The 25,660-nt window shown below is 42.9% G+C and overlaps 1 protein-coding gene across 4 annotated transcripts in view; it reads left to right on the top strand.

The window, feature by feature from the left end:
* The window catches only part of MERTK (MER proto-oncogene, tyrosine kinase), a 134,424-nt gene extending 120,273 nt beyond the window's left edge, over positions 1 to 14,151 (top strand). For all 4 annotated transcript variants that reach the window (XM_055243481.2, XM_063616644.1, XM_055243483.2 and 1 more), the window contains 4 exons: positions 4,306 to 4,415; positions 6,310 to 6,469; positions 7,129 to 7,265; positions 13,131 to 14,151. In XM_055243481.2, the coding sequence (XP_055099456.1) occupies positions 4,306 to 4,415; positions 6,310 to 6,469; positions 7,129 to 7,265; positions 13,131 to 13,644 (921 nt within the window). In that variant the 3' untranslated portion in view covers positions 13,645 to 14,151. The remainder of the gene's footprint in view (positions 1 to 4,305; positions 4,416 to 6,309; positions 6,470 to 7,128; positions 7,266 to 13,130) is intronic.
* The last annotated feature ends 11,509 nt before the right edge of the window (positions 14,152 to 25,660 follow it).

Genomic DNA, 25,660 nt, shown 5'->3' with positions numbered 1-25,660 from the left:
GTTTAGGGACATGTGGGTTGTTTTTAGGTTTTAGCAATCATGAATGAGACTGCTATAAAATTCATGTAGATTTGTGGATGAAGTCTTCATTTTTCTAAAGTAAATGCCCAAGAGTAGGATGCTGGGTCATATGGTAAGTGCATATTTAACCTTATAAGAAACTGTTTTCCAGAGAGGCCATTCCATTTTACATTCTCACCAGCAGTGTGTGAGAAATGCAGTGCTCCTCACTCTTATTAGGACCTGATATTGTTGCTGGCTTTTCTGGTTTTTCCTTATAGCTGTCCTGATTGATGTAGAGTGATATCTCATCATGGTTTTTATTTGCATTTCCCGAATGACTAATGATGTTGAGCATCTTGCCATGTGCTTATTTGCCATCCTTACATCCTCTTTGATGAGTGTCTGCTGTTCAAGTATTTTGTTTATTTTTTAATTGAGTTATTGATTTTCTTGTCATATTTTGAGAGTTCTTTATATGTTCTAGATACAATTCTTTTGTTGGATATATGATTTCCAGAGACTGTTTTCCAAGTTTGTAGCTTGTCATTGCATTCTCTTAACATGGGCAAAAATATTTTAATTTTGATAAAGCCCAATTTGTTAGTTTTTTTAGTGAATCATGCTTTTGCTCTCATGTCTAAGAACTCTTTGCGTAACCCCTAGTAAAAAGATTTTCTCCTATTTCTTTTCTAAAGATTGTGTGCTTTTACATTTTACATTTAAGTATATGACCAATTATTTTTTGTATAGGGTTTGAGATTTAGTTTAAGGTTTGCTTTTTTTGCGTATAGATGACCAATAGCAAAAGACTATCCTTAATCCATGAAAAGACCGTCCTTAATCCATTGAGTTGCTTTTGTACCTTTCTCTAAAAGCAGTTAGTTGTATATTTCTGAGTCCTCTGTTCTGTTTCATTAAACTGTGTGCCCATCCTTTGCCCCTACCACATTGTCTTGATTACTGAAGCTTTGTTATAAATCTTAAAATCACCCACTGTGATTCTTCCTACTTTGTTCTACTTTTTCAGAATTGTTTTAACTATTCTGGTCTCATGCCCTTCCACTGAAACTTTAGAATCAGCTTATCTGTGTCTGGCAAAAGTTCTGCTGTAATCTTATATCCTTTTGAACAAAATAACACATAAGGGAAACAAGTACACAGCATTTTACTGACTGATGAATAGTTTCCATTTGCAAAAAAAATACAAGTGTATTTTCAATGATGGAAAATAACTTTCAAGTATTAAAAAGATAAAAAGGAATGTAGTTTCCTATTTTGTTACTTAGTAGCCACAGATATGATGGAAGACACAAAGTGCATAGACAAATAGAAAAATCAAGCTTTTATTCAGATCTTTTCTTTGTTGCCTGGAATAAATAGCTCCTGCTCCTGCTAGAGCAGCCCAAGACTATTATCAGTGTATTTGATACTATGATGGCCCAATATCAGTGTATTTAAACATGCTTCTCCAGGAGGGCTTGGGTGCTGGACCCATAGTGCCACTCTGCCCAGGGCAGACATCGTCCCTGGAGCTATGCAGGGCAGACAGGCAGATGATGAGACATGACCCCAGGTCTCATGGAGATCGATAGTACAAAGGGAGATAGGCTGTAATAACATATGCATCACACAGTGATGTGAGCAGCCTGCTAGAGCTTCAGGGAAGAAATGAGTTCTGACTGGAGAAATGTTTAAAATATTCCACACTGCTGACTGAGTGTGGTGGCTCACGCCTGTAATCCCAGCACTTTGGGAGGCCAAGGCAGGTGGATCACCTGAGGTCAGGATGTGTCCGGAGTTGGTTCCTTCTGGTGGGTTCTTGGTCTCGCTGCCTTCAATAATGAAGCCGCGGACCTTTGCAGTGAGTGTTACAGCTCTTAAAGGTGGCATGGACCCAAAGAGTGAGCAGCAGCAAGATTTATTGTGAAGAGTGAAAGAACAAAGCTTCTACAGTGTGGAAGGGGACTCAAGCGAGTTGCCACTGCTGGCTGGGGGTGGCCAGCTTTTATTCCCTTATTTGTCCCCACCCACATCCTGCTGATTAATCCATTTTACAGTGTGCTGATTGGTCCATTTTACAGAGTGCTGATTGGTGCATTTACAACCCTCTAACTAGACACAGAGTGCTGATTGGTGCGTTTTTACAGAGTGCTGATTGGTGCATTTACAATCCTTTAGCCAGACACAGAGCACCAATTGATGCGTTTTTACAGAGTGCTGATTGGTGCATTTACAATCCTCTAGCTAGACAGAAAAGTTCTCCAAGTCCCCACTCAACCCAGGAAATCCAGCTGGCTTCACCTCTCAAGGAGTTTGAGACCGGCCTGACCAACATGGTGAAGCCCCATCTCTACTAAAAACATAAAAATTAGCTGGGTGTGGTGGTGTATGCCTGTAATCCCAGCTACTTAGGAGGCTGAGGCAGGAGAATCACTTGAACCCGGGAGGCAGAGGTTGCAGTGAGCTCAGATCGCACCACTGCACCACTTCCAGTCTGGGTGACAGAGCACAACTTCATTTCAAAAAAAAAAAAAAATTCCGCACTGCCATCATGGATATCCTCAAAAGAGTGGTAGGAGGAGTACAGTGGAAAATTAAGAGAAGCACACAGTCAGGATCAGAATGAGCAAAGACCAAATGATCTGGGAGCACACCCATGTTTTAAGAAAAGCAGATTGTCTCACATGGCAACAGCAAAGCAATGGAAGCATAGGAGGAGGGGTGATAAAACAGGAAAGAGAAGTTGGGGTCAATGTTTAGGTTCTACAACAAGTAGAATGACTTCACCAGCATGTAATACAAAACCCAACTCAAAATGACTTTCAACGGAGATACAGGATCTCATGCAATAAAGCCCAGAAGTACCACAGCTCCAGAGTTGGCTAGGTGGGTGCTTGAGGAATTAATTGACAAATTAAAGGGCTACAATTGCATTTGTAGCCCAAGCTATTAAAACAGCTTCTACACAAGAAGAAGGAGGAGGAGAAGAAAGAATTTTCTTAATTTCATTTTCAGATTATTCATCACTAGTATATAAAAACACAGTTGATTTTTGTATGTGTGTCTTGTATCCTACAACCTTGCTGAACTCATTTATTAATTGTGCTACACAATTATTTTTTGAGTGAATTTTGGTCACAGTCTCCAGGAATAACAGAAGTGTTCTAGGAAAAAACAGCACAAATGAATAGTACCTGATACTCATTATGTAAGATGCAATATTTCTTAGGACCCAAATCCTTTTCTGGAAATCAGTATCCAGAAAACCAAATACCCAAATAATACAGAATAGAGGCATAAAACTTCTATGCCTGATTTTTAAACAACTCCATTACTTAAAGATTAAGATTAAGACATTTCATTTATTTATACAGTATGTAATTGACATGTGTCTTGGAGAATAAAATCATTAAAAATGCAATGTCTTCGTGAGTACCATTTTGGAAAACTCATGTTTGGAAAGGAAGCCATGTCAAACCCAGTGCCTTGGGGAGGGTACATAATGGATGAACCCATTCATGACTGCCAGAGACTTGTGCAAATCCTTTTCTGCAGGGCCATGATTGCACTAAAACAATTGCTACATGGAAGTTTTATCAGCAGTCATCCTCATAACTGATTCCAACAGTGGCTGGTTTTCTAACACAGCAATCTAGTTTGATTTTGATAAGCTAGAGAAAACACTAGACTGTTGAAACTTGTAGGCAGGCCCTATAGGAACAAAATGAAAATTCCTGAATATGTACTTATGGTGCTTTGTTCCTGTGATAAGAGGTGAAGACTCTCCTAATTTCTGTTTAGAAGAAACAAGTATCTTTCAAAACATTTCAAAGTAAAATGATAGCAGATAGGGGTGCCTAATTGGAAACAGCTCATCTTAAGTGGACCTTTCCCCTCCCAAACATTAGACCCCTGACACACACACACACCTCGCTGCTGCTGAAGCCAGACCACCTGTCCCTTTCCCTCCTCTGTGCAATGTGTGTGCTCTGTCCCACTCTGAAGGATACAGGGAAGGATCACATTTGACCTCATACCTTGTGAAAAGAAACAATGTCATTCACTGTAAATACTTTTAAAGATGGGGAAAAGAGAATATGATGTTTGCCAATAAGTTTAAGGTTTTTTTCATTCCTTTTTAAAAACCTTATTTGTGATATTAGTGATATGGAAATAAAAGATTTGTTTCCTTATTTCATCACTACACTGTAATAAATTAAAGCATCCTTTCTCCCCCAGGCAGAAACTGCTTGCAAGTTTTCCTTTTTAAAAGATAGTCTTGTTATTTCCTCTATCATCTAGCATATTCCTCTGCAGACACTGTTGAAGTTCATGATGGATATTGCCCTGGGAATGGAGTATCTGAGCAACAGGAATTTTCTTCATCGAGATTTAGCTGCTCGAAACTGCATGTAAGAGTCCTCGGCCATCCTGGAAGGGTTTGGACCTCATGGTGTTTGGTCTTTGCAGGGTTAGGGAGATGACCTGTTCCTGTTTAGATAGGAAAGGAAGCTGCAGTCAGAGGGGGATGGTGTGGCTTGCTCCGAAGACGGAAATATGGCTAGGTGTTTGGGAGTTTTCACTGCCTCTGTATCTGAGAGTCTGGTTGGCTTCCAAAGCTTTCCCTTATGACTCCAGTTTTACCTTCACTTTCTCACTGAGGTAGGAATGCGAGGTGTGACCCTTGTGATCCGTCCCCATGCCATCAGCTAGCTTTGGACCTAGTTATGTGTACATCAGCTCCTCTTAAAGACAGCAGTGAAAACCATAAAGGCTTTTCCCTAAGTTTTCACAGCACTTCCTTAGGAAGAAGTTTTGTACTTTGAATACATGGAAGCTGTCCTTTCACAACAGACAATGGCTTCATTATACAAGAAATGTGGACTTAGGTTCTCCCTATTTCTTCAACCTGCTTCAGCAGAGCCATTGTCTGCTGTAAATCTTCAAAAACAATAACTATGTCTTGATTTTAAGTTTTTTATTGCAAGAAGAGGGAGTAGTCCTTCAATGTATTTTGTCATTTGTTTTCCTCGGTCAGAGATGTGACAATGGGGCCTGCCCCCTCCCGCCTCCCAGCCAACTCTGCCCCTAGGGCTCCTACCCCTTTCACCTCATTTTTGAAAACACTAAAGGGGTTTTGGTTTTGTTATTATTATTATTTAAATAGTTTTTTGACCATGGAGGGAGAATCATGAAAACTCTTTTTCCCTTACTATTTCCTTCATGTTTTCCCAGTAGGTAGGGTGACCAGCTTTGCAGTTTACCCTGGCCTGAGGGGTTTCTCAGGACAAGGGATTTTGAGTGTAAAAAGTCAGTGTCAGGCAAACAGGGACAACAAGTTAGTCACCTTCCCCAAACTACTTTATATCTATTTCTTCTCCTTCTCTTCCTTTTATTCTTTCTTCTCCTCTTCCTTCTTCTTGCGTAGGAGCTGTTTTAGTAGCTTGGGCTACAAATGCAGTTGTAGCCCTTTAATTTTTCATTTAATTCCTCAAGCACCCACCTGGCCATCTTAGCAAGAAGCCCAGCATCTTGCTCTTACTGCATGTAATTCCCCATCTTCCCCAAACTCTCAGGGGGCTTACTTAGTCCTCAGGGCCAGTGCTGCTTCCACACCTCTGGGAGGAAGGCTGCTGGGGTCCTCGATCAGTCCACCAGAGGGCTCTGGTTTTGAGCTGCTGCTCTTTCTGCTCCTGCTATGCTGCATCTCCATGTTCTCCAGCTGTTTCTATCCACTGTGCACAGGTGCCCTTGCTGGTCCGCATCCCACACAGATCAGAGTGATGCAAGATTGCATCACTTGAGGCCAGGCGTGGTGGCTCACACCTGTAATCCCAGCACTTTGGAAGGCCAAGGCGGGCAGATAACTTGAGGTCGGGAGTCCGAGACCAGCCTGGCCAACATGGTGACACTCCATGTCTACTTAAAAAAAAAAAAAAAAAATTAGCCAGGTGTGGTGGTAGTGTGTACCTGTAATCCCAGCTACTCGGGAGACTGAGGCAGGAGAATTGCTTGAACCCGGGAAGTGGAGGTTGCTGTGAGCCGAGATCGTGCCACTGCATACCAGCCTGGGTGACAGGGTGAGACTCTTATCTCAAAAGTCTCAAAAAAAAAAAAAAAATTGCATCACTTGCTCTTGCTCTTGCTCTTGCTCTGCCATTGGTCCCAATGCAGCATGCTCACATGGTGGTGGTGTCTCTGTGTTCTTTTGGTCAATTATCATAAGTGTTTTCACCTGTGTCTGATACAGACCAGTAATTTAAGGCATTGCCTGACACTGCTGAAGACATAACCTGCTCTCTGTAGGTTGCGAGATGACATGACTGTCTGTGTTGCGGACTTCGGCCTCTCTAAGAAGATTTACAGTGGCGATTATTACCGCCAAGGCCGCATTGCTAAGATGCCTGTTAAATGGATCGCCATAGAAAGTCTTGCAGACCGAGTCTACACAAGTAAAAGTGACGTGGTATGTACACAGCTTTGATTCAGGGGCCCCACAGTGCAAAGAGGAGGGCATATTGAAAGAATTGACTTCAGCTGGTATGGCAAGACATTTTACTCTTTGATAAATGGAGGATTGGGAGCTTGCTCAGATCTTTCTTTTATATCTTACCATCAGATACTTTAATTCGGGTGGAACAGTGGATTCTGGTGAAGTGTCCTGACATTCAGAAGATGTGTGCTTTGCAAAAGCCCTTAATTTCTTCCCATTTTTCCTTGCTGTCAAAGGATGACTCATTGCCCACAACTAGGATATTTCATAGTCACATTAAATTGCATGAGTTCATCCACTGGCTCTTGGAACCTAGACGCTATATGAAAGGTGACCCGAAATAAGGAGAAAAAAGCACCTCACAGCAACAGTGGAGGAGAGCACTAAGCAGATGTGTGACGAGGCTGTTTCTGCCTTTGCCAGATTTCCCAGAACAGCTTTTGTAGAAGTGGAGAACTATGACACTCCAACCCCATGTTATTGCCGCGTTGGGAGAGCAGTGCGTCTCACACATAATTGCCAGCTTTGTGCATGATCGTCAGTGTTTAAGGAAATGACCTTTCCCAGTGAAAAAGTCCATTCAGGCTTTGTGGAAAGGCTTGCATCCTAACTTGTTGTTGCTTTGTTACCAGTGGGCATTTGGCGTGACCATGTGGGAAATAGCTACGCGGGGAATGACTCCCTATCCTGGGGTCCAGAACCATGAGATGTATGACTATCTTCTCCATGGCCACAGGCTGAAGCAGCCCGAGGACTGCCTGGATGAACTGTGAGTGGGCTTCTCTGTCTCCCTTCCATGCTCTGCATGGGGCAGCTACCTGGCTCTGCAGTGACCTTGGAAACACAGCCATGGGAGGGGAAAGGGACTGCTGTTAGCCAGGTGGGCATGTGCAGAGGGGTGGCACCCACAGACACCCCAGCCCAGGAGCCATTCCCGATGTGGGAGATAGTGTGTGGTATCTCCAGTAAGCCCACTGAGGCTCACTCATCCAAAGGGCCTCAGTCTCGAACAACAGGCACTGTCAAGACAAGGTAATGGCACCTGTCCTAAAATTCCTTACACACCTCCAGGAAATATATCCACAGACAATAGCTTTGCCCTATAGTGCATGAGGTCCTTGAGTGATTCCTCACCCTCTTTTGGTCCAGTTATCTTTCTCCTTCTATGTAGCATTTCAAACACTCCACTCACAGTAGTATCCTTCATCAGGAAACTCAGAAATCTAAACCAGTGACTTTGGGATCAGGCTGCTCATCAGAATCGCTTGGGAGATGGTGTAACAATACGATTCCTCGGCCCTGTTCCCGGAAATTATGATGCTTTCGGTACAAAGTGAGCCCAGAAATGTGTGTTTTAGAATGCTCCCTGAGGCTGGGCACAGTGGCTCATGCCCGTTATCCCAGCACTTTGGGAGGCCAAAGAGGGCAGATCGTTTGAGCCCAGGAGTTTAAGACCAGCCTGGGCAACATAGACCCTGTCTTTATTAAAAAATAATAAAATAAGGCCTGGCGCGGTGGCTCACGCCTGTAATCCCAGCACTTTGGGAGGCCAAGGCGGGTGGATCACAAGATCAGGAGTTCGAGACCATCCTCGCTAACATGGTGAAACCCCGTCTCCACTAAAAATACAAAAAACTAGCCGGGTGTGGTGGTGGGAGTCTGTAGTCCCAGCTACTCGGGAGGCTGAGGCAGGAGAATGGCGTGAACCCGGAAGGCGGAGCTTGCAGTGAGCCGAGATCACACCACTGCACTCCAGCCTGGGCAACAGAGTGAAACTCTGTCTCAAAAAAAAATAAAAAAATTAAAAAAAATAAAATGCTCCCTGAGAGATCATGTGTTTAGACAGGAGAAAGAACCGCCAGCTGTGACACACACACGGCACACATCCCATCCTGACAGGGCCCCCTTCTTCAAGGCCAGGCAGTATGGGGAAGAGACCCAGGCCTCGGAGTCAATAGGCCAGGCTCTGCATCCTAACTGGCCCTGTGAGTGGCCATGGCAATTAATCTCCCCCAAGCACTTTGCTGACCTTATTGAAATAATTTCTTGTGGCACTGCCGGTAACTTGGTGATGGTGATTTGAACCTTCCTAATGGGGAGTCTCCTCCCTGTATAATAAGGGCCATGGGCTTGGAGAGGGCATTCTCACCATATTTAGCGAGAACATTTCAGGACTGTGGGCCTGCGCTGGCTCTGTCATGGAGTGCCATGCCTGGGCCGGAACAGGTGAGTGTGGACAGCACCCTCCCTACACACACACACACACACACACACACACACACACACACAGGCCCTGCTGTCTCACATGGGTGAGAGAGCCTGGGTCCATTTACCCACAGGCTTTCCAGATCCCTTCTAAGCCAAAAAGAAGGAAACTGTTTTAATCAGAGCCTCGTCCCGTTGGTAGTGGTTGGTGGTTTGTATTGTGGTGGTAGATGTATAACATTAAGAAGAGAAACAAGCACTGTAAAACCTTTAAAACATCCTGAAATGCTAATAAAATTAGTTCTAGGGTTTCATGGTAGTTTTTAAAAGTGCCATGTTTATGAAGTGCCTGCTTCTGAAAAGAAGGAAGCATTTCAGTCAAACAATATTGACTATGGAAAGAGTTTTGTTGCAGTTTCTTTCTGAGCTTTCCTTGCCCACCAAAAAAAGTTGGTATTTGCAGTGATTATGTTGGGTCTTAGCAAGGTCTAAGCTGTGTCACATTGTGGTTTTTAGAGCCAAAACAAGTGAATGCTGAGTTAGTTTTCTGCGAGACATTTTAGGGGACAAAGCAGCAGAGTCAGCACACGCCATGTGGCTGGGGAAGTCAGGCAGAAAGTGGCGAAACTGCCACCACCCCCGCCGCCTGTGGGCTGTATGCCCTGGGTGTGCTAAGGGGGCTATGGCTGTGCTGTGGCCTCGGGGCCCCCGTGAGCCAGGCTTTCTTCCATCTCCTCTCGAATCTAGATGCTGGGTAACAACAGCATCCCCCAAAGAGGCCTCTGTTCCATTTCCGAGACATTTCCTTTGAAAAATGAACTCAGGCTGCGCGCAGTGGCTCATGCCTGTAATCCTAGCACTTTGGGAGGCCAAGGCAGGAGGATTGCTTGAGGCCAGGAGTTTGAAATCAGCGTGGGCAACATAGTGAGACCCCATCTCTACAAAAAATAAAGTTAGCTGGGTGTTGTAGGGCATGCCTGTAGTCCCAGCTGCTCAGGAGGCTGAGGTGGGAGGATCACTTGAGTTTAGGGGGTTGAGGCTGCAGTGAGCTATGATTGTGCCACCACACTCCAGCCTGGGAAACAGAGCAAGATCCTGTCTCAAAAAAAAGAAACAACCACCAAAAAAAAACCCAAAACACAAATCTAAAGTGTTTCACATGATGGCTGAAATAGTCAATGCGAGGGAAAGGTCAGTGACTCTTCTTCATAGTGAAGGAGGTAGAGGTCACGGATGAGAGCAGGGACCCTGCGTCAGAGGGACTGGTACTGCCGCCGACTGTTGGCGTGACTTCAGTCAGTTCCTCTCCTCTCCAGGCCTCAGCTGCCCTGTCTGTGAGTGGGACTGCATCTCTTCCTTCATGGGGCCGCAGTGAGGAGTAAACGGTTAGGGCCCATCAGCCCACACACAGCTGGCACTTGCTGGTCATGTTCTACCTGCATCAGTCACCTTGAAGCTGCAGTTGCACGGACTCAGGGGCTCCTCTCCGGGACTCACCTGATGCCCATCCCAGCACCACCCTCGCGCTTCACACACTTGACCAGCCTAGCATTGCCCTCACACTCTTATTCATCCTGGCACCCAGGACCTGGCGTGTTGGCTGGCACGGAGCTGGCCCTGCCTCTTGCCTGCTTCTTGTCTGCCCCAAGGACCCCAGCTTACACCCACCTTCTCCATCTCAGAAACCCTCCTCTCCCCATTGATCTAATCCCTCCCTCCACTGCCACCTGAGGCATCTGAGATCTGGAGAAGGGACAAGATGGGAGTCACAGTGGGCTGAGTGGCAGATCTGGGTAGACACTGGCTAGCACAGTGGAAGCACAGCTGATAGGAGATAGGCATCATTTCTCTGTGCAGACTTGCAGCCTGCACTCGGCCATCCTCAGAGCCAGGAGCAAAGCAGGTGCTTGAAAAATATGAGTAAAGTCATACATTTACAAATTTTGTAAATTCATATGATTGCATTTAATTGTGATAAAATATACATAACATAAAATGTACTCTCTTAACCAGTGTGTACAGCTCAGTGGCGCAAAGTACATTCACACTGTTGTATAACCATCACCACCATCTATCTCCAAAACTCTTCTCATCTTGTAAATCTGAAAGTCTCTACCCATTAAAGTAATCCCATTCTCTTCTCCCCACAGCCCCTGGCAACCTATATGATCACATCTCTTATAAAATCTCAGCAGAAAAATAAAAATGACCATTTACAAAAGCAATTACCAAACTTATTTTTCTTTCTATCCATAAAATTTTATAAAATCTAAATCACTAAATATCAAAGCCTTCCTATTACTTACCAGATGGGGGCTTCTTGTTAATCTCCTTGTTCTACTACGATGAAATTGCCCATTTGTGGGAGTAGGTTAGACAGTATACATGTTCACCATGTCTTTAAAAGTCATATTTATATTTTTATACATTTGATAAGGTATTGAATATTAAAGGAAAAGAAGTTTCAAAGTGATACTGATACTATTCTACTCGGAAATAAAGATAAATTATTTAAATACTTTCTCCTAAGACATGAAATAAATGAAAGTAAGTTAAATACCACAGCCTCTTGATGAAATAATGAAAAGGAGATCATGTCCCTAAGAACAGAATGTCTCAAAGCCCATCTCAGATGGTAAACAATCAAGGCTCTGTGGAAAATGGAGTCATGCAAATTGACTTATGCCTGAAAACCTCAAAAATAAAAACAGAAACTGTCTGTCAAGTCTAAGTGACCATCTAAAGAAGGTAAGACAGGGAAACAAAACAGAACCCCTAAGCCTGAGATGAGAACAAGGATTGTGAGGCAGGGAAATGCACTGTGCCATTGTCTAGGCCTACGTTCAGGATCAAGCTCTTTGCATGCATGGCACTTTGCCAGCCTGCACCTTCCGGATGCGTGTGCAAGTGTTGATAAAGCCTGGAAAGTGGACAGATGAAAAGATATTATTATACATCTACGTGAATGAGATCTGTGTGTTGTGTGTGAAGTGGCATGTTAGTAGAATTAGCCAGAGGTTCTATAGGCTGTAACTAAATGTCAATATGGAAATTGCATATTTCTGTTCATAAGATGCCAGCAATTTATTGCATGGGTCAGATGATTTAAATTTGGGTCTTTTCTTTTTTTGCAGTGATGTATGAATTATCAGTTTCTCAAAACAGAAAAGAATCGAAATGATGCCTAGGCATGCTGGTGTGTACCTGTAATTCCAGCTACTCTGGAGGCTGAGGCAGAAGATCACTTGAGCCCAGGAGTTCAGGGGTTCTCCACCAGCCTGGGCAAAATAGCAAGACTTCGTCTTATTAAAAAAATAAATACATCTATTAAAAATATATATATATACACACACATATTTTATATATATATACACATTTCAAGCCAGGCATATTGGCATGTGTGTGTATATATATATGTATATACACATGCCAATTAATATGCCTGGCCCTGAAATGTCAGGTCTATCAATTATAAGTAAAGAAACATTTTTCATGAAATGATGGTATAACTCACTCTTCATCTCAGCCTATTGATTCCTAATTGTCATCTGTCTTACTGTGCTCCATCAAATGTCCCTCCATTGGAATTCTTAACCATATTAGACACTGGGATGAAAAAACCACCCAGAAGAGAGTTGCCCTCTATAAAACAAAGTGGAAGGGGTTGTGAGGAGCACTTGGACGCAGGAGTTCTCCAATCTGAATCTGAATCCCTGGCTACCCACATGGCCATGGCACGTTCTGTAATGTCCCTGAGCCCACTGTCATCTTCATTACAAAGTGACAATGACAGGGCTGTTGAGAAGACTAGATGGAGTGATACACAGCACACAACTACCCCCCTGCCCTCACCCCTGCTCCTGACCTTCTTAGCCCTAGCCCCAGGGCCCCAACTAACTCAGCTGTCCTGGTAACAACTCAGTTTGATGGCATAGGGCAGAGGTCAGCAAACTTTTCCTATAAAGTGCCAAATAGCAAATATTTTTGGCTTTGCAGGCCTTTTAGCACCTGCTCAACTCTGCCATTGTGACATAGGAAGTCATAGGTAACGTGTAAACAGATAAGGATAGCTGTGTTCCAATAAAACTTCATTTACAAAGCAGACAGCGGGCCGGATTTGGCTCATGGGCCATAGTTTGCCAGCCGCTATATAAAGAAAGAGACCTAAATACTCCTTATCTGCAAAGTTAGAAGTAATTGCCACATACGTGCTCTTCCTAGAAACAGAATCACTTTTTTGTCAAATGCCATGGAACATTTACAAAAGTTGTATAAATATTAGGCCACCAAAAAAGTCTCAATAATTTTTATAAAAAGTAGAATGAATGCTGATTAAAATGTGATAAAGATTCTGTAAAAACAAAGGCGTGGATTGCACCAAGAGATGGGTGCTGTGCGGGGAGATAATCCACTTCTTTTTAACTTTCAGGTATGAAATAATGTACTCTTGCTGGAGAACCGATCCCTTAGACCGCCCCACCTTTTCAGTATTGAGGCTGCAGCTAGAAAAACTCTTAGAAAGTTTGCCCCACGTTCGGAACCAAGCAGACGTTATTTACGTCAACACACAGTTGCTGGAGGGCTCTGAGGGCCTGGCCCAGGGCTCCACGCTTGCTCCACTGGACTTGAACATCGACCCTGACTCTATAATTGCCTCCTGCACTCCCCGCGCTGCCATCAGCGTGGTCACAGCAGAAATTCATGACAGCAAACCTCATGAAGGACGGTACATCCTGAATGGGGGCAGTGAGGAATGGGAAGATCTGACTTCTGCCCCCTCTGCTGCAGTCACCGCTGAAAAGAACAGTGTTTTACCGGTGGAGAGACCTGTTAGGAATGGGGTCTCCTGGTCCCATTCGAGCACGCTGCCCTTGGGAAGCTCATTGCCTGATGAACTTTTGTTTGCTGACGACTCCTCAGAAGGCTCAGAAGTCCTGATGTGAGGAGAGGTGTGGGGAGACTTTGCAAAAATCAAGCCAATTCTTCTGCTATAGGAGAATCCAATTGTACCTGATGTTTTTGGTATTTGTCTTCCTTACCAAGTGAACTCCATGGCCCCAAAGCACCAGATGAATGTTGTTAAGTAAGCTGCCATTAAAAATACATAATATATATTTATTTAAAGAGAAAAAAATATGTGTATATCATGGGAAAAGACAAGGATATTGTAATAAAACATTACTTATTTCATTTCGCTTATCTTGCATATCTTAAAATTAAGCTGCAGCTGCTCCTTGATATTAACATTTGTACAGAGTTGAAGTTGTTTTTTCAAGTTCTTTTTTTTTTCATGACTATTAAGTGTAAAAATATTTGTAAAATGAAATGCCATATTTGACTTGGCTTCTGGTCTTGATGTATTTGATAAGAATGATTCATTCAATGTTTAAAGTTTTATAACTGATTAATTTTCTGATATGGCTTCCTAATAAAATATGAATAAGGAAGGATATGTTGAACTTACTTGAGACTTGAAAGACAGTGGTCGGCAGCGGCCTTGTGGCCTTTGCAAAGGAATTCCCTTAATGCCTGGTCCTTGGAGCAATTGCTCTGACCATTCTTGGCATTGCTTTATGGAGATATGGAAAAACCACACCAGGGTCCGTAGATAAGGAACAAAAAATATTAAAGGATTGAAAAATGCTATGTGAATGGAAAGATTTAAAATCAGCTGAAGAAGAGAATCTGGCAGGTGAAGCACTTTTCTGTTTGGGAGGCGTAGCTCATGGGAGGTAGGCATGGGCAGTGGGGCAGGGCATAGCTGAGCTCACGTCCTGCCTCTGCCACTTTGTAATAGCCATCATTTATAGAGTACTTGTTTCAGGAACTTTATGTGAACCATCTTATTTAATCTGTATGTCATTATAACATGGTACAAATGCCATCATCATGTATGAGCCAAGAAATCCAGGCTTAGAGAGACTGAATAACCTGCTTGTGGCCCACATCTTAACAGTGGGGGAGCCAGAATTTAGAACATCTGATTCTGGCTAGTTCTATGCATGTGATTTGGGGGTTGTATTAGTCCATTCTTGTATTGCTATAAAGAAATACTTGGGGCTGTGTAATTTATAAAGAAGTTTAATTGGCTCACAATTCTGCAGGTTATATAGGAGGCACAGTGCTGGCATCTGCTCAGCTTCTGGAGAGGCCTCAGGAAGCTTGCCATCATGGCAGAAGGCAAAAGGGGAGCAGATGTCTCACATGCAGGAGCAGGAGCAAGAGGGAGAGGGGAGGTACTACACACTTTTCAACAACCAGATCTCACGAGAACTCACTCACTATCACGAGAACAGCACCAAGGGGCTGATGCTAAATCATTCATGAGAAATCCACCCCCATGATCCAATCACCTCCCTCCAGACCCCACCTTCAACACCGGAGATTACAACTGAACAAGAAGTTTGGGTGGGGACACAGATCAAAACCATATTAGAAATCTACTCCAGAGCTTCTCAACCTTTTTACTTTATTTAATAAACATATATCACTCTATGCCAAGCATGGCACTCATTTAATTTTCATAACAACACTACCAGATAGGTACTACTATTATCTCCACTTCACAGGTGGGCAGACTGAGGCAGGAAGAGGCTAACTTATGCTGCTAGTAAGGGCAGCAGAATGACGCAGTCAGTTGAATTGTTGATTTCCCAGCCTTCAGGGCAGCTGAGCAGGCCCAGAGCCACTGGCATCTTCAGGCCTGTTTACTCCCCACTAGTGAGCAGCCTAGCCTAGGCCTCTCCCACAGCCTTCAAGAATCAGAATCTACATGGGGTCCAACAGTGTGGCTCTTACCCAGGTTCTGGTCCCAGCTGCCCACCCAGGCACCCAATCTCCAGGATGAGCCAGCTCCTCTATTACTGTGAAATGCTCCATATGAAAAAGTTCTGGCCCGATGTGGAGATTCAGACCTGTAATCACAACACTTCAGGAGGCAAGGCAGGAGGATCACTTGAGCCCAGGAGTTCAAGACCAGCCTGGACAACATAGTGAGACCCTATATCTACAAGGAAAAAATAGCCAGAAATGGTGGTGTGTGCCTGTAGTCCTAGCTACTCTGGAGGCTGAGGCAGGAGGATCACTTGAGCCCAGGAGTTTGAGGTTACAATGAGCTGTGATTGTGCCACTGCACTCTAGCCTGGGTGACAGAGCGAGACTGCGTCTCTAAAAAATTAAAAAAAAAAAAAGTTCTGAGGGTTTGAAAAGAATCTGTAAAATGCCACCATTATATTTTATTTGTGAAAGAAAAAAAGCTGTAGCTCCTATAAAGATAACTTACACTGTTGAAAAATTTTGGTCATTAAAAAATGAAAAAATTTATCACCTACTTGTATAAACAGTTTCTTATTGATGGTAAGTAGCAAGAAGTTGAAGAACTGATCATTAAAGTCTTGATCAGGACCTGATGGTGACTAGTTCAAACAAAAAAAACCCACCCCAATATAGAAAGGTATGCTCATATCTATGAGCAAAATAAGGAATTATAAACATTGAAAAATGTTATTTGGAAGTTTAATATAAACTTAATATTAAATATCTATGCTCATATACAGCACTTCATATTTTATATTTCTAATTTTAACAGCATAATGTAAAAAATGTATAATGAATAGTTCATCAAATGCCCCACAGCCCTCTAAATCCTGTCCGGTATCTTCTGTGTGGTCTGAGCAGGGCTGGGGAGCCTGGGCCAGTTCTGCTACAGGACAGTGTAGAAAGCTGAGCCAGCTGTGGCTTCTGGCTTTTCTTGAGACACCAAGAAACATAGCAGAGAAATTCACTTCAGCACACAGCATGATGCACCCAAGTGTTGGTTAAAAGTGGTGTGATGAATGAGAATGAAGCTGGGCTACCATTGTTCTTCACATTTAAATCTCCGCGCTGAGAATGTTAGTGTTCTTAGCCACATGGGAATATTTGAAAATTTGGAAAGAACTAACTTTCAGACGATCCAATCATTGGCAAACTCTCATACGGTCTTCTGAGCATAAACTGAAAACAGCCTTTCAAATTCTCTTTCATAGAAACTCAAATTACTTTTGTAAGTGGCTCTTACAGGCAAAAAGAGGGAGAGAGGAAACAGGAAGAAACAAGTCGGGTTAATTGTCTTAACCATGCTGGGGCTCAGGATCAGGAGGTCGAAAGGACAAGGAAACAGACATATGCCAGAAGCACTCGTGACTGGCACGTTGAGACTTGCCCTCCCTTGTGAGGATTTTCTTTCTTTTGTGTTGTTGTTTTTTTTCCTTTCTGTTGCTTTTCTTAATGAGTAGAAAGGAGAATCAAGCATCAGGGCAACTCTTAAAAAAAAAAAAAAACACCAAAGCATTCTTGATCGTGAGCCAGGCCATATGGTCAGAGGTGGGCTGGAGAGGAGCTCACCCTGCCAGATCTCCTTGGGCAATCATGGGCAGGTCACTTGACTTTCCTTGAGCCCCAGTTTTCTCAAGTGTGCAGTAAACATACCAATGCCTTTTTCTGCAACACCCTGTGTAAGAAGGGGAGTAGGCAAGGTCTTTGAAAGAATGTTATACTCACAAGAGGCTGTTCTCAATTGGTGGCACCATTCCTTATGCAATGCAAACCCAGCAACATTTGTCATATTCGAAATATTTTCAGCCAGGCGTGGTGGCTCACGCCTGTAATCCGAACACTTTTGGTGGCCGAGGAGAGAGGATTGCTTGAACCCAGTAGTTCAAGACCAGCCTGGGCAACATAGGGAGACCCTGTCTCTATAAAAAATAAAAAAGAAATTAGCCAGGGATGGTGGCATGCAATTGTGGTCCCAGCTGCTCAGGAAGCTGAGGTGGGAGGATCACTTGAGCCTCGAAGCTCAAGGCTGCACTGGGCTGTAATCACACCATGGCACTCTAGATGGGTCAACAGAGCAAGATTCCATCTCAAAAAAAAAAAGAAAGAAAAAGAAACATTTTCCCTGATTGTTTCATCAGCTCCCTCCAAAATAAACACAGTCATTCATAATTTGAAAAGAGAAAGAGATAGTATTTCACCTTAGCCAGAAATGCACAGTTGGGGAAGTTCAGAGTGAAGGAGGAGGCCCTCAGTCCTCACCTCAAACAGCCATTGGGCTCAGGAACTGGAACTACCTTCCTCTTGTCTATCCTGGGGTTTAGCTACTGATGATACAAGCCTCAGTGTGCCTCTCCCCAATATGTGGGTTATGACAAGCAATGGTAGCTTGCTTTATCAGGAGCATTTGGGGACATGCGGTGGGTCAGAATGCTATCCCAGGAAGGGGATATTCCCTCTCTGCCTCCATGTCTGCCAGACCTAGCAGAGGTTCCCCACCTGGGAAATGGGCCAAACTACAGTCTCTTCTTTTACAGAGCAGGCTGATTCTAGCCAGACCAGTTCTGATTCATGAAAGTCAAGACTTTTGTAACTTTTCCTGGTCAATGGCAAAAGCAAGTTGGAACTTCTGCTGAGTCCGTGGGAAAGTAACTGACCCAATAATAAACTAGCTACAACAGCAACTTAACTTCTCTAAAGATGTTTAGTAACTGAGTGACAAATGAGAAAACAGGAAGTTTTGTTTTCTTTAATAAATGTTTCAGTGATGCACAATGTTCCTATCATTAGATTTTATTTTCTTTCTTTTAAAGCTCTAAGTGAGAATAACAGCAAAGCTCCCATTCTATTTAACTTTAAAAGGCATGTATAATTACTTAATTTTTTGTTATTTAAATGCAATAATTCTGGGCATGGTGGCTCATGCCTGTAATATCAGCACTTTGGAAGGCAGAGGTGGGAGGATTGCTTGAGTCCAGGAGTTCAAGACCAGCCTGGGCAACATGGTGCAATCCCATCTCTACAAAATACACAAAAATTAGCTGGGCATGGTGCCACATGCCTGCAGTCTCAGCAACTTCAGAGGCTTAGGTGGGAGGATCACTTGAGCCACAGAGGTCGAGGCAGCAACGAGTCATAATCATGCCACTACACTTCAGCCTGGGCAACAGAGACCCTGTCTTAAAATAAATAAATGTAATAATTATTTCTAGAAACTGTAACCTGTGGACCACTATTTTAGAATATTTTTACATACAATCTCTCTTATTTAATTAAATGGGATTCCATGGATAGATGTATGAAAGAGAAACCAGAGAATTATATATATTAACTTTTTCTACTCCTTAAGGACACGATAATTTTTAATTCATAGATTTATTGAGACTATATGCTTAAACATTCCAATGAAGAAAGTGTTTTCGAACAACAGTCATATGAGGTCACCTCTAACCCACTCATCCATTTGCAATATTCACTGAGAAGAAGGCCCTGTTCTGGGCATTGGGATCTTGCAAAGAAAGGCAGTCTAGGCCTTATCGCTTCTTGGCCTTTTTGGCTAAGATCAAGTGTAGAAAGACTCTTGAATAACAGTCCAAAGGAGGGAACAGGTGGCTTTGGATGAATCATTTTCTTTTAACTATAGTCTTCTTCTTTTTTTTTTTTTTTTTGAGACGGAGTCTTGCTCTGTTGCCCAGGCTGGAGTGCAGCGGCACGATCTCGGCTCACTGCAACCTCTGCCTCCTGGGTTCAAGCGATTCTTCTGCCTCAGCCTCCCAAGTAGCTGGGACTATAGGCATACACCTCTACGCCCAGCTAATTTTTGTATTTTTAGTAGAGACGGGGTTCCACCATATTGGCCAGTCTGGTCTTGAACTCCTGACCTCGTGATCCACCCCCCTCAGCCTCCCAAAGTGCTGGGATTACAGGCGTGAGCCACCACGCCTGGCCATCATTTTCTTTTAAAGAATATTCTTCAGAATACTCTGACTTGCACATTTTGTTGAAGCCCATTCGTAGCATACTGAAGCAGAGCAGCCACACCTGCAGATGCTATTTAAAGACTCTACAAGAAACCTCCAGAAAAGGGACAGAATGCCGCTCTGGGAAGGAAGCTCCAAGGCCTGGCCCCACATGACTTAAAATTAAAGGGCCATCAGCTGGGGCTTAAATATCAAAATCCCATTATACCACAGTCTGAGCAGTTCAAGGGAATGCAGGCTGCTGATTTAACTCCACAAGTACTAATGGCTTGTTTTAACAAACACAGTTTCTCATCATAAAAATGTGTAATTCGCCAATTTTTTCATCCATACTTCATATTAGATTATCTCTAATGATCTACCTTACAGCTCACAGCTACTATTGAGGCCCTCTAGTGAGTTTTTCATTTCAGTTATTGTACTTTTTCAACTCCAGAAATTCCAGTTATTTTAATCACTTCTATCTCTTAATTGATATTCTCTGTTTAATTTTAAATTCAAAAATATACAACATGGCTGGGTGCAGTGGCTCACACCTGTAATCCCAGCACTTTGGGAGGCCGAGGCAGGCAGATCACGAGGTCAGGAGATCGAGACCATCCTGGCTAACATGGTGAAACCCCGTCTCTACTAAAAATACAAAAAATTAGCTGGGTGTGGTGGTGGGCGCCTGTAGTCCCAGCTACTTGGGAGGCTGAGGCAGGAGAATGGCGTGAACCCGGGAGGCGGAGCTTGCAGTGAGCCGAGATCGGGCCATTGCACTCCAGCCTGGGCAACAGAGCAAGAGTCCATCTCAAAAAAAAATATATGTATATATACAACGTGATGTTCTTTAGTTTTCTGAACATATTTACAAATAGATGCTTTTCTTTTTTTTCTTTTTTTTGAGATGGAGTTTCACCCTTGTTGCCCAGGCTGGAGTGCAGTGGTGCAATCTCGCCTCACCACAACCTCCACCTCCTGGGTTCAAGCGATTCTCCTGCCTCAGCCTCCCGAGTAGCTGGGATTACAGGCATTTGCCACCACACCAGGCTAGTTTTGTATTTTTAGTGGGGCTGGGGTTTCTCCCTGTCCGTCAGGCTGGTCTCGAACTCCTGACCCCAGGTGATCCACCTGCCTCAGCCTCCCAAAGTGCTGGGATTACAGGCATGAGCCACCACATCCGGCCTCAAATAGATGCTTTTTTATAATGAAGTACAGTCATGTGTCACTTAACGATAGGTATACATTCTAAGAAATGCATTGTTAGGCAATTCCATCATTGTGAGAACATGATAGAGTGTACTCACACAAACCTAGATGGCATAGCTGACTACACACTTGGGCTATATGGTATAGCCTATTGCTCCTAGGCCCATTGCTCCTATACAAACCGGTACAGCACGTTACTCTACTGAAAACTAAAGACAATTGTAACACAATGGCAAGTGTTTATATACCTAAACATAGAAAAATGACGGCAAAAATACTGTATTACAATCTTATCAGAACACGGTTGGATATGTGGTTTGACTTTGCCCAAAACCTTGCTATGCAGCACATGACTGTATTTATCTGCTAAGTTCAATATCTAGGCCTCGCCAGAGACAGTTTCTATTGGCTTTTTTCCTCCATATGAGATAACTGTCTTGTTTACTTGCATATTTTGTGTGTTTTTGTTGAAACTGGATATTTCAGATCATAGATTTCAGAAACTCTGGATTCTAAAGTACCCCTCTCCCAGAGGTGGTTATTATTGCTGTTTGTTTGTTTAGCAATTTGACTGAATTACTTCTATAGATTGTGTTTCTCCTGTAGTGTTTGAGCACTAATGTCTCTGCTCATTTGCTTTTTAAAAATTACAGTTTTTTAAATGTTGAAGCCTGACTTTCAACAAGGCACTCCTGGATCAACGTAGCTTAGTACTAAGCCAGTTGATTGGTCGGAGGTTGTGCTTAAACATCTTGAGCCAGTATGATTTCCACATTTTGCTTATGGTTCTTTCTGTGGCTTGCAGAATATAGTGCAAGTTCAGGAAGTTTCTTGTTTATCCAGGAGTAAATAATTCAGTAAATGTAAATGGATTAATCATTTCAGTCAAAAGAGATTGTCACACTAGATAAAAAGAGATGTATATCCTGCAAAAAAATTAGCCGGGCATGGTGGAGCATGCCTATAATCCCAGCTACTCGGGAAGTGGAGGCAGGCGAATCCCTTGAACCAGGGAGTTGGAGGTTGCAGTAAGCCAAGATCACGCCACAGCACTCTAGCCTGGCGACAGAGCAAGACTCTGTCTCAAAAAAAAAAAAAAGAGAGATGTATATCCTGAATATATAAAGAACATTTGCAACTCAACAATGAAAGGACAAATAACCCAATTTAAAAATAGGCAAAGGATTCAAATATACATTTCTCCTAGGAAGGTTTATAAGTTGCCAATAAGCACATGAAAAGATGCTCAACATCATTAGTCATTAGGGAAATTCAAATTATAACCACAAGATACCACTTCACACCCACTAGGATGGATATAATCTAAAAGACAGGCAACAACAAGGGTTGGAAAGGAGGTAGAATAATTGGAACCCTCATTTATGGCTGAATTATAAACATTCAGTTCATAATTCAGCCATGAATGAGGGTACCAATTATTCTAAATTCCAAAATTCATATGTTGAAGCTCTGAATCCCAGCTGTATTTTTATTAGATGAGACCTCTAAATAAATAAATAATGTTAAATGAGGTCATAAGGGTGGGGCTCCAATCTGATAGGATTAGTGTCCTTAATAGGAAGAAACACCAAAGAGCTCAATTGCATTCTTTCTGCATGCATGCACAAAGAATAGGTCATGAGAGCACACATTGAGAAGGTGGCCATCTGCAATCCAAGGAGAGAACCCTCACCAGACACCAACCTTGCTGGCACCTTGATCTTAGACTTTCAGTCTCCAGAACTGCATTTCTGTTGTTTACACCACCTAGGCTGCGCTATTTTATTAAGGCAGCTGATGGAAATGTACAATGGTACAGCTGCTTTGCAAAACAGTTTGGCAGTTCCTCAAAAAGTTAAACATAGAATTACCATACGACCCAGCAATTCCACTGTTAGTTACATAGCCAGAAGAATTGAAGCATGTCTTTAAATAAAAACTTGTACATAAATGTTCATAGCAGCACTATTCACAATAGCCAAAAGATAGAAAGGAACTAAATGTTCATCAATAGATGAATGGATAAAGCAGAATGTGGTATATATGTACAATGGAATATTATTCCGCCTTAAAGAGGAAGGAAATTCTGACACATGCTACAACATGGATGAACCTTGAAGATAGTATGCTAAGTGAAAGAAGCCTGTCAGGAAAGAGTAAATATTGTATGATTCAACTTATATGAGGTTCACAGAGTAATTAGATTTATAGAGACAGCAGAATGGTGACTGCCAGGGGCTGTGGGGAGGAAGGAATGGGGACTTAATGTTTAATGAGTATAGAGTTTTAGCTGGGGAAGATGAAAAAGTTCTGGAGATGGATAGCGGTAATAGTTGCACAACAATGTGAATTTCCTTAATGCTATAAAACTGTACACTTGAAAATGGCTAAGATGATAAATGTTATGTTGTGTATATTTTACCACAAATAAAAAAGAGTGAATTTTATGGTATGTGTGAATTATATCTTAATTAAGTCATTGTAAAAAATAATGAATCACACCAAAACAAATAGCATAAAGGGGAGAAGAACCCACATGATTATCTCAGTAGATACAGAAAAAATATCTGTAAAAATCGGCATTCATTCATTCGTAATAAAAACTCTCACAAAACTAAATTTATATGTTTCAACAGAGAGTTCATTTAATACTTGGAGCTGAAACAAACAAATAAAACTCAAAATAAACAACACAACCAAAAACCAACCACCTCTCCCAATCTTTGCAAGTTAGCTCTATGCTGGGACACACCTTCAGCACTTAGCAAGGCTCACCCTGAGCCTAGGGTCAGCCTTAAGTGAATGCTGACTATCTTCTCAAGTCTTTTCTAAGCATGGATTTTGCCTGGGTGTGTTTGTGGCTTTCTAAATTCTTTGGCATACATTGCTGCTTTTGCATGTCCTAAGTTCCCAAAAAAATCTCACCCAGGATTCTCCTTTAGGCCTTTGATGGTCTATCCTACGTCTCTACCCAGAATCTCTTGCCTTAGGCATCCATGGGTCTGCAGTCACCTTGCAGTTTTTATGAGTGATACCCACCATTTTTCTTCCTGAGTTCCAAGTTAGGGAAAACAGAGAGAAGCACCTTGTGTTCATCCTTCAGATATCCCATAGAGAGGTTAGAACAGGTGTACATAATAATTTGTAAATAAACTCTGCTCTGTCCCCTCTGCTTTGAGAGAGAGAGAACTGGGAATCCAGCTGCTGCAGTTTCAAGACTGAGACTGCCACTGCAGCAGTGGGTGGGGGTGGGGTCATGCTGGGCAAAGATAAAATCACTACAAAACTTTTCAACTACTTTGAAGATTTTTTTCTTTTCTTTTCTAAAATGAGATAGGGTCTCACTATGTTGGCCAGGCTGATCTTGAACTCCTGGCCTCAAGTGATCCTCCCATATTGGTCTCCCAAAGTGCTAGGATTACAGGCATGAGCCACCATGCCCAGCCAAGATGTCTTTTTCTTGATTGGGCATTTGCTTGGTTGCTGTTAACATTGGGTTGTTTTCCAGAGCACCAACAAAGTTTGTTCAGACAGTTCCTGCTTGTTTTTTCAATGTTCTGAAGTGAAGAACAATCCTTCGAGTTTTCTAGTCTGACATTTTGTTGACATCACTATCTCCTTTGCTTTAGAAAGATATTTCTGCTGGGTATGGAATTGTAGATTGAAAGAATTTTTTATGTCAATGCTTTTTTTTTTTGCAGTTGCAAGATTTAATAGAGTGAAAACAGAGCTCCCATAAAATGGGAGGGGACCCAAAGGGGGTTGCCATTGCCGGCTCGAGTGCCTGGGTTTATATCCTGACCATTGTCCCTCCCCCTGTACTCTCAGGCAATAGATGATTAGCTATTTCTTTACCTCCTGTTTTTGCCTAATTAGCATTTTAGTGAGCTCTCTTTACTACCTGATTGGTTGGGTATGAGCTGAGTTGCAAGCCCCGTGTTTAAAGGTGGATGCGGTCACCTTCCCAGCTAGGCTTACGGATTCTTAGCCGGCCTAGGAAACCCAGCTAGTCCTGTCTCTCAGTCCCCCCTCTCAACAGGAAAACCCAAGTGCTATTGGGGAGGCTGGCCGACGACTGCTCTAACTGCTTCCTTCTGAATTGGGGCGTAGTAGAGGTCATGCAGTTGAGATTTCCTCGGGATGGGTGCCTTTGATGTCATCAACATTGAAGCATGGGCTAGCAGGCTTGTCCAGGGGTCCGCAGTAGATCTTAGTCATGGACTGCATCTGGGGCTCCATTTGATGAACGATTTGTAGTTTTACAGCTTCGATTCTGGAAGAGACAAACTTAACAAGGAGGTTAAAGATACAGGGATTGAAATGTATGGCCTGCAGTGCAGGGGATTATTTCTTTGGCACACTTCACAGGCCCTGACTATCTGCTTGTTAGTTTTGAAAAGGCCTGGTCCAGTAAATAAAGATTCTGCCATCTGATGGGTGCCAGCAATGCCTAAGTGAAAGGTTTGGTGAAGAGTTTTAAGTAATTTCCATTGGTTAGCTGCAGGCAAAAGTATTTTTCCTTCTTCGGTGGCTAGCCATCCTGAGGGCAGGAAACTATGTCCTCATGAGGTTCCCCATTGTCAGGCCTCTGAGCCCAAGCTAAGCCATCGTATCTCCTGTGACCTGCACGTATACGTCCAGATGGCCCGAAGCAAGTGAAGAATCACAAAAGAAGTGAAAATGGCCTGTTCCTGCCTCAACTGATGACATTCCACCACAAAAGAAGTGAAAATGGCTGGTCTGTGCCTTAACTGATGACATTACCTTGTGAAATTCTTTCTCCTGGCTCATCCTGGCTCAAAAGCTCCCCCACTGAGCACCTTGTGACCCCCACCCCTGCCCGCCAGAGAACAACCCCCCTTTGACTGTAATTTTCCTTTACCTACCCAAATCTTATAAAACAGCCCCACCCCATCTCCCTTTGCTGACTCTCTTTTCGGACTCAGCCCACCTGCACCCAGGTGAAATAAACAGC

This window comes from Symphalangus syndactylus, chromosome 14 (genome assembly GCF_028878055.3).
Source record: "Symphalangus syndactylus isolate Jambi chromosome 14, NHGRI_mSymSyn1-v2.1_pri, whole genome shotgun sequence".
NCBI lineage: Eukaryota > Metazoa > Chordata > Mammalia > Primates > Hylobatidae > Symphalangus > Symphalangus syndactylus.
This window is presented reverse-complemented; position numbering and strand designations above follow the sequence as displayed.